The sequence below is a fragment of the Plasmopara halstedii genome (genome assembly GCF_900000015.1).
Source record: "Plasmopara halstedii genome assembly, contig: Scaffold_470, whole genome shotgun sequence".
NCBI lineage: Eukaryota > Oomycota > Peronosporomycetes > Peronosporales > Peronosporaceae > Plasmopara > Plasmopara halstedii.
The window spans coordinates 487,491-496,696 of NW_020187390.1; the positions used below are offsets into that span (position 1 = coordinate 487,491).

The 9,206-nt window shown below is 44.6% G+C and overlaps 5 protein-coding genes across 5 annotated transcripts in view; 2 read left to right on the forward strand and 3 right to left on the reverse strand.

Moving 5' to 3' along the window:
- The window catches only part of PHALS_15423 (uncharacterized protein), a 1,398-nt gene extending 2 nt beyond the window's left edge, over positions 1–1,396 (reverse strand). Inside the window, exon 1 of the mRNA XM_036407425.1 lies at positions 1–1,396. This exon is cut by the window's left edge and continues 2 nt beyond it. Coding sequence (XP_036263130.1) covers positions 173–436 — 264 coding nt within the window. The 5' untranslated portion in view covers positions 437–1,396 and the 3' untranslated portion in view covers positions 1–172.
- A 2-nt stretch (positions 1,397–1,398) lies between these two features.
- On the forward strand, positions 1,399–1,816 carry PHALS_10309 (uncharacterized protein; the record flags this gene model as incomplete). Its single annotated transcript, XM_024725710.1, has 2 exons — positions 1,399–1,435; positions 1,533–1,816. The coding sequence occupies 2 exons, from the start codon at positions 1,399–1,401 to the stop codon at positions 1,814–1,816; spliced, it is 321 nt and encodes a 106-aa protein (XP_024576459.1).
- A 457-nt stretch (positions 1,817–2,273) lies between these two features.
- Positions 2,274–2,618, forward strand: PHALS_10310 (uncharacterized protein; the record flags this gene model as incomplete). The annotated part of the gene is made up of 1 exon (XM_024725711.1): positions 2,274–2,618. One exon carries the CDS (start codon positions 2,274–2,276, stop codon positions 2,616–2,618), a length of 345 nt encoding a protein of 114 aa, XP_024576460.1.
- Positions 2,619–5,158: 2,540 nt separating this feature from the next.
- Positions 5,159–5,417, reverse strand: PHALS_10311 (uncharacterized protein; the record flags this gene model as incomplete). Its single annotated transcript, XM_024725712.1, has 2 exons — positions 5,159–5,251; positions 5,301–5,417. The coding sequence occupies 2 exons, from the start codon at positions 5,415–5,417 to the stop codon at positions 5,159–5,161; spliced, it is 210 nt and encodes a 69-aa protein (XP_024576461.1).
- A 1,866-nt stretch (positions 5,418–7,283) lies between these two features.
- PHALS_10312 (uncharacterized protein) lies at positions 7,284–7,808 on the reverse strand (the record flags this gene model as incomplete). Its single annotated transcript, XM_024725713.1, has 3 exons — positions 7,284–7,360; positions 7,424–7,580; positions 7,680–7,808. 3 exons carry the CDS (start codon positions 7,806–7,808, stop codon positions 7,284–7,286), a joined length of 363 nt encoding a protein of 120 aa, XP_024576462.1.
- Between the last annotated feature and the right edge of the window lie 1,398 nt (positions 7,809–9,206).

Here is a 9,206-nt window from a genome sequence, read left to right on the forward strand (position 1 = left end):
CTAATACACGAGTACGAGAAGTGGATCCGCAGTATTCATTGAAGCTCTCGAGTCGTTCGACTGAATAAGAACCTTGACGACCCACTTGAATGTTGTTTCATTTCTTTTCGAGACGACTGCGCATCTGCATTTTTGAGATGTGAGGCTGTAACCGCCTTGTGCGGATTATGTTCTATGTTGAAGCTAGCCCAATCGAATCGGACGACACCTTGGCCACACTTGCAATTTTAGCGTAAGAGAGCTTTCCTTGATCGGTTGAATAATAGTGAGAAATGAGATTGCGTCGGCGAATAGATCGTGTTTTGGTTGGGATATTTTGACAATAATATTCTAATGCTACGAGTATCTCAAGTAGCTTGCATCGGTCTTTTGGAAGAGGATGCGAAGACGTGCATGCCGGCAATGAAACAAATTTTCTAGCATAGGAGTCTCGCATCACGTCGAGAGATAAAAATCTTGAGTCAAACTTGGTGATTGCACTGCAGCAAAATGCATTGGACCGTAGTTCCCGGAATTCCGAATGATGTGTGTCCCAAGTCGGTAACAATGAAGGAGACAGACAGAAACTATGTCACAGTTAACTCGACATGCAAACAGACTTGATAAGCGAGCTGTACAGATTCACAGTAAAACTTGACGTTTGCGTTATGATGTCCTCCAATTCATGTTTGACAGTTATTGCAATATATTTAGTCCGGAATTCCCATATCGGCTGCATAAGTAACGATCTCTTGGATGAGTTAAGTCGCACTTTGTAAAACTGAAATCTCACTGTCAGAACCAGGTACGCACTGCTATTATTTAAGTCACACAATGCTAAGCTAAGATCTGGATTTCCAACACAAGGATTGATAGTTGCAAGAAGCGCGTCTCAAACTTGTTCATTTACAGGATGAGGAAACCCAATTTCGATAGATGCTCCCACCTCCATAAGTATAAGAAATCGTTAAAGTCCTAACAGGCGAGGACGCGAAACTGAGAGTACTAACAAAAGTTCTCACAAAACTTCATGCGCACTCACGAATCTCATCAATATAGGAAGTGATCCCAACGATTATTGTAGCAAACTTTTTCAAGTCCATCAACACTTCATTAGAAGTGTTTTACGAACTCCAATCAAATACACCGTGCACGCTACAAGCAAAATATATAATTAATTTGCTTTCCATCTTTGAAACGGGTGGCGGAGCGGTAAACACTCTAACTATATCGCTATCGTCAGAGTAGGTACCGGAATAAGGGAGTATGCCAAAATTACATGAGTGTGAGAAGTGACTTGAATAAATCGAATGTTGACAACCCACTTGACTTTTCTTCGATTTCTATTCGAAACGATATCACATCCACACTTCAAGCTGTCAGCTCTCCATCAAAAAGTAAAAAAAGTTATATTTGGTCATGGACGGAACCACAGCTGTCCCAAACATGGAGAAACGTACGTGGGGTGACATTATTTTAACGAGCATCCTCACGAAGCAGGTTCGAAGACGGTCTGATGGCATTTCGACAAAGTGTTGGTTGAAGACCTTTAGACGATCTCCGCATCGTCGAGAGCTTTGACGCGACCGTGGGCATGAAGTTTGCTGAACGCCACCAGATCGTAATGGCCGAGGTCTTAAAATCTGAGGCGATTAAATATATTTCAGCTTCGACAGAAGCAGTTTTATCTACTCATCAAGGTGACGATGGCGAAATTGATGATCAAGGTCGCTACGTCTCTGGCAAACGACGAGAACACAATGCCACTCAGTACCCATCCCGACCACCTCTAGGCAGCGAATTAAATTGTTGGTCGCATCGGGACAACACTGAATAACGTCGCAAACCTGGATACCGTACTAAGGAAGACAATCGATGTGGCACAGGCGTTTAATGTCGCGTTGATCTTCAAAATGCCACGAAATTGTTAATCTAGCACTTTAGAACATTTATACATTATCAAACTCTTGCTGAGTGCGATAACGCCGTACCAAGACGTCATATTCAGCGCAAAGGAGTAGAAGTTAAAGAAATTGGCTGTGCCTTTCAGGAGACTCGACATTTTTATGACAAGCTCGATTTTATAGACGACGATAGAAAAAACGCGAATTGTCGCGGCTCCTGAAGGCGCTCGTGGTGTATGAGATCACACTAATGTCAACTACACCGACAATGTTAATTTACAACCACTGGATCAAGAATTTCTCCGATGAGCTGGTATAGTGGATCCACACGCGCCTGTTTCACCTAAAACCACTGCTCATGTGGCTCTGGGGTGCGCTTTGCATAGATTAATGAGGCACGGCATTTTTCTTGACGAATTTGAGGAGCTGGGCATGCTTGACGGTGAGCATCATGCGAACGAGTTGGTGAAGCTTGTAACAGGTGGCCTCGACGCCTTTTTGACTTGTTCGGAAATTTGGCATCTCACCGCGAACACCTTCGGCGTGAACAAGAATGGGCAATTATTGTTCGAGTATCGCCGACGTGAAAAAGGAAGAAAGGACCCCTATCGGCGGTGGACTCCGACTTTCCCCGGCTTCAAAACAGCTGCAAAATCCCACACTTGGTCGCTAGGGCATTATGGGTGGCTTGCTCGTGTTAACATCCGCGAAACGTACCCGCCTATGGATATCTAAAAAAAGAACGTTAGTCTTAAGCCTTCTGACGGATTCGTTCGGGGCAAGGCGAACCACTTTCTGCTCAGGGTGTTGAACACACTGCTAGTCCCGAGTACTAAGTGCATTTCAGCACCACCTAACAAATACATTTGACGCAAGTTTCTCGACTCTATCATCCTCATCGTGCCAAATCTGACAGGATGTTCTGGACATGGACGTTGAAGCAGCTGATTTTTAGAAGGCGATCTGGAATATGAAGGCGACGGCTTCTTTATACCAGGTTGCGACAGCTGTCGTCAGCAAGTGTAATACAGGACCGTCTAAAAAGATGTACACAGCTAGCGTCGCAGCGCAATTCTGCCGTCGTGCTGCCGCAAAAGAAGGGCTTGCAAGCCAACACAGTGCCTACCGCTGGAATGCTCCAGTTCAAGTCGAATTGAGGTTCTTTTGAAGGCGCTGACGTATCGACTACCAATAAGCATCACAAAATTGATTTGAAGTAATCTTGTACACTTCCCAGCGAATCTTCAGTGTTTGTCACAAACCGTGATGAAGCGCCATACGCATTATTCTTTGACTTGTAGAACACGTTCGACTACGTCAATTACGACTACTTCTTCCGGCAGCCTAAGTGCATCGGGGTTGAATATGGATTTATCCGCTGGGTCACGCTATTGAGTATGGATTTGCTCGCGCATTTGCTCATCAGGTGGACATTTAACTTACACTAATGCCAACGTGTGTTTAGAAGCTCGCTGTCTGCTTCGCTCTTCATATTGATAATAGCATACTCGCTCGTCAATCTGCTTCACCCGCGTGAGGGAACATGGTGTCTGTCTCAGTGACTCCCACACAAGAACGAGCATGTTTCGACGCCTCTGAGGAAATCCATTGTGAGTTTGCAGACTCAGTTTGACTGGGTTGGGAATTCTGCAAAATTTTCGGTGCAGCGCTGAACTTAGCAAGTCCGTGCAGCTTCGCTGGGCCGACCCCTTGACTGTCCGACGAAGTCCGGGTACAGATTCATGATCAAGCAGAGGGATGTAAGCTTCCCTGCGTCCGGTTCAGCTGGTCGACCGTCGACGATAGTCCTCAAAGCACTGGATTAGTGCTTCATTGACTGCTTCAACTCATACTTCCTTTGCGCAGTAATTCTTTTAGGCCACCTCCTGATTGCACAGGGCTGTACTATATAAACGAATGCGAATCGGCACAGCCGTTGCACATTGGATCTGCATTGGGATGAATCCCGAACCGCGGCGAAGCTACCGTTTACACATCCATGCGCGTGTTTGCGCTTAGCTTACATAGTGACTCAATATGTGTCAAATGAAAATGGCCGATACAAGTTGACTTCGTGAATCGCCTCATCGACTAAATGATGACCGACGTCATGCCCTAAAAGCAAGCCAAGTTTTTGAAAGCACTTTCCCGCTAGGAAAGTTAAGTATCACCCAGCATGGTGCCAGCGATGTTTAACCGATGACTAATGACCCAAATGACCCACAGTGATATCAAAGCAAAGTGGTGATCGTCGGCGTCATGAGCATTATGATGTTGAGCATGTTTCCGTAATTCCGTGCTCGCATCTGGATTGCAGGTGAAGGCACATTTGATTAAGATCCGCTTCAGTCACGTCAAGAAGCGATAATCATGGCTCATGCCGTGCTGGGTAAGCTGCAACGCAGGTCTTGCTGCAAGTTTGAAAATGACGTCTCGCGTTTTTCCTGCTACTGGTGCGCTTGCCCTTAAGGTTGTTGGAAAACACCAACACCAGAATCTGAAAGTGCACCATCGGTGGCTTTGCCACGATCACGTCGAAACAACATATGTTATCAAACTATACGCATGCATCCCAGCTCCAGGTACTTGAACTTAATATAATGTCAGTGTTTTCATCCGCGTCCGACATGGCTTGACACCGTGCTCGCCACGTACATGTGCGTCCGAAGCGAATAGAGCACGATATATTCTTCAATAGTGTGAGGCTTAATCTCCGCGGGGTTAAACTTTAATTTTGTAGTCCGACCGCAACAATGTTTGTTCGACGCAAAACAACGCACGCCAGTATTTAGTCTCGATCCTGGTGATCTGTTTGATATTTGTAGCTCATCTTTAGTACTTCCAAATATAAGGAAGACACAGTTAAAAGTTTTCTTAACATTTTGTGACAGAGATTTAAGCTGGGATCCGAGCTCCTTGTTACACAATTTTTAGTGTGTGGTTGCTCGTCCAATTTAGTAACCAATTTCCGGGTGCCGAATCCTTAGGGTATCGAACTCATTATCTCCCGGTTCCAGGTCAGATGACTAACCTAGAGCTCCAGCGTCGGTAAAAGCTTATGACTCGCACTACCTTTGGTGACTAAGTAAAGGGTTTCTTCATTGTGCAACTTTTTAAAGTGTCAATTTTGACAAATTACCGAAATGGATTCCAGCCACTCGTTACTCTGAAAATTCCACTTTCCGCTCAAGTGACAAAGTAGTTGCTCCATGTATTTTGTATCCCCTCACTCGCTCTCCCCAAGCTAACTTCGCGGATTCCAGCCACTCGTTACTCTAAGAAATTTCCACTTTCCGCTCAAGTGACAAAGTAGTTGCTCCATGTATTTTGTATCCCCTCACTCGCTCTCCCCAATTTGACTTCGCCGCCTAAGAGTCAGTCCCAATCTCATGAATTGAAACGTCTTCGTCTACACACAAAAAGGGTAGAGTCGGGAACTTCGAAGATAATATACGGGTTGATGATGGTATCTAGTGGAGGCAGTATGGCCCCAGACGGTGCCTGCAGCCCACTGAAATGCAGACGCAATTCCATTTAGGCAACCTTGCCTTCCAGAAGTCAAAATTCATCTGGCTGTGCCCACGCATGCTGGTGATACCTGGAGACTGTTTCACATAGTGACCAATGGTCGCGTGAGTCACAGGCTCCATTACAATCGTGTTGAGACCTTTGGCTGTGTCTTTCTCAAATAAATGACGATGTAAGTACTGAAGGTGAGAGACAAATGTCGTAGAATAAAACCTAAATACTGGGTCGACTGTATTATGTCAAACAGACAATGGCTGCGGTGGGACTGGGTGAAGCAGATTATAACTGCGCGGTGTATGCGCCACACGTCAACCTTCTTTCCACCAAAACCGGAATTTCACGATGCCGGTTCCTTGTACGAGTGGCGTTTGCCATCTGCAATTCCTACTTCTTTTAAGGTCCTTGTATTTGAACAAGTCATATCATGTGGGATGTGGCGCCACTGCCGATAAGTCATTCTGCTGATCATACTTCACTCACTGCAAGTACCGCGTCATCACCTCTGACACATTTTTTGGCCGGGCAGTTCGCTTCATATGACCAACCTGATCACTATCAAAAACCTTACCTTTAAATCCGCCGGTATTTTGTGGAGCGCCACCATTTCGAACGCTGCCTCGTCCACCTCTTAATCTACCAATAGTTCCACTTGCGCGAACGCACACTTCTTAGCCTTTTTTCGTGCAGCTTCTCCTTTGCTCCAATCGATGTGATGTCTTTTGCTTATTTTACAATTGATAAAATCATATAATGTTCCGAATTTAGACTGCTGAAAAGCAACATCAGCTGACACGGGCTCTCCCGTTGTCTGGAGACCCAAAACTAGTAGTCGAGATGTTCCGCCATGCTAGTTCCAATTATCATCTTGAAGTCGCGAAGTCGTCGCGTTATCATTATGCAACATTTCAGTGTCGACCGATTGCAGAAACCACGTAGCGTTATCCATGCATTTATGGCGCTCGTAATTTTGATGGAATGTGAATCTCAAGGCCTTGTACAATGATACTAAATACCTTGGCGTCGTTTACAAGCCACGTCTCTCTCATCTGTTACGGGCAGGAAATGCCCAAGAAGATCCGTCTTCACCAGAGTGATCCTTATATCGAACTCCAAGTGGTAAAAGTTGTCACTCCTCGGGCGGACTTCGGTATGCATGTTTGCCATTGTGGGTAGTAAGGAAGGCTTGGTGCGGCTGCTAACCTACAGCTTTGATGATGAACCCGGCAGTGAAAGGTTTGTTATCTTCCTTTGTTTTGAAAAATCATTAAGTGAGAGGAAAAATATGTATTAGCTGACTACGCCACAGAGGACACTTAACACCGTGTACAGAAATTTTAGTTTTTGGGAAATTGAGCTGTAAGTGGCTTACCACCGCACTTTAACCACTAAGCTAATCTTGGTTCGTTTTTATACGAACAAGTGTAATAGCTGTGCATGTAAAACGGAGATGTATGACATGGATCGCAATCCAGAAACTCAGAGCCTAAGGATCACCTTGTTGTGTGTCGAAATAGGAATTTACCTTGCAAGTCGTGGCGATTTTCCTCTTCATTTTCAAATAACGATATCAGAGACCATTGAAGCCGTGCTGATGAGTAACTATCTTGCTACGTTCTAAAAAAGAGAGGGCCGATTGCCAACTTGTCTGATATGGACGGCGGTGAGGTAGTCAGCCACCGGCATAGTGTCCAACAATTTGTCTAGGCTGAGGGTTGCGGGACAATCGACAATCCCACACTCACATCTTCACACACGAGTCCGACATTTTTGTTTTGACACACCACTACAGAACGTTGTATTGCTCATACGCTAAACAGGCTCGATAATATAAGCAGTCGCCTATTCCACGCAAGAGTATGGCCTCAAATTGGATTAGCAGTTCCATGCTTCATATATTCTGGATGGCTTCAACCCGATTTTTATGTGAGAGCAAGAATCCTTGCTCACGTCTGTGACCAATAACTATGATAATGACTCATCATGCTCCAGATCCTCAACAACGCTCCACCCACCTTCAAACGGATTCTGTCGCTCACTGCCATATCGCTCACTTACACCAAATAATTTTGAAATATCGTCGTTCACAACAATATTTAAAATGAAAAGACCGCCGAGAAAGTTCGTCTTGACCACGTTCTTTTGGTGCATCAGGATATGAAAGCTCGCAAGCTGTAAGCGAATCTCCGACAAAATTTCACGATATCAGTGTTATCGTGAGTCGACAACTGTCTCCACAAGTACAACAAGATCTGTGCGGAATAAACGCACCTCTCGTACAGTTACTGAATAAAGACATGGAGTCAGGAATTGATGGCAACAGAAAGCTTTGGATTCATAAATGCGAATCGCTTTAAAGTTACAATCGTATTGCTGTAGCACTACCCTGAACCACTCCATCTTGTTTGTAATTTTGCAATCGATTGTGCGCTGTATATGACGTGTTTAAAGTAACCTTCAGGACAACTTAGATGATTTACCCGGCTGACGACAAAGTGCTCCTTTGCATAAAAATATGCGACCGTTAAGCTCCGAGTATACCTTGTCGGGAGATAGTTCACGCTTTACACGGGCCACGATACGCAACTCAGTCAACGCAAATGGATTATAGAACACCTGAAAGCGGACGCTTCTTTGAGTACAACGTTGTTGTCTATTACAACAAAATCAGTTTAGTTTGCTCAACTGGTGGTAGCCTTCGGCAACTGATGTTCACCCTCCTGCAAATCCGACGCGAAATTTAGACGAAATGGATACGTGTTGTATGCTATTGTGTTCATACGTATTCTGTGAAATTGTAAGGGTACAACTAAATCAATTGTCCAAAACGCATTTAAAGTTTGTGGAAATCTCTAAGTATTGGTTCTAATGATGGCGATAGGACTACACAGAAAAGACGTCCGTCGGACACATTGGCTGTTAGCCTCACGTCAAGCAACTCAAATAGCTCTCTTATTTTGAATATAATAAACGTTTATATTTGGTATTAGCTCGAAAAGAAGTCAGCATAGATGTGTATCTCTTTTGAGTAAACATAGCGAATGAGGTGATCATTTTAGATGTCTCTATCGGTTCCACTCGTTACTGGCGCTTTTAAATTCACCCTCAATACGTTTGCTAACACGGACTGTTGAAAGCGAAGCTATGCAAGTCGCACGGTATCACCGCTAGGTTAGCTAATGGTAATTCTTGGTCACGAAGAGACCCGGGAACCGACAACCCAATGGAAAGAATCAATAGTCGCTTGCTTAAAAACTTCAAACGGCGATAAACTTGCGCTGGTAAGACACCACAAGAAACGCATTGGCGGGTGCACAAATGGCATCAGCCGCGAGAGATCCACTAACGAGCATTATCCCTTTGCGAGCTGGGTCAGAGTATATATTTTCCGCTTAATGTGACAGTGCTCTGGATGAAGCAATAGGGCGTCTCACTTGCGATTGACAAGCTAAGAGACTATGCACAACAATGGAAACTAGCGTGCAGTAGAGGAGGTTTTGTCGAGATGAAAATATGCGAGCTTATTACGAGTACACACTGCTTAATCAGGCGTATCGTGTGTATTCAATGTTTTTGTTTACTACTAACGAGAGCTGTGTAAAATATTATATTCCTAGGTTGCGATCACTTCTCGCCGCGATGACGTTAGACCCCTTTTGACGACGATAACATCTGCCAGGGTCTTCAAAATATGACAACTATATTCTGCTCGCCCACCCTGACTGTTTGCGTTAGGAGTGGTGTTGATAAGATGTGTTGATAAGATGGCAAAAACCGAAGTGAATATATTTAGGTCCT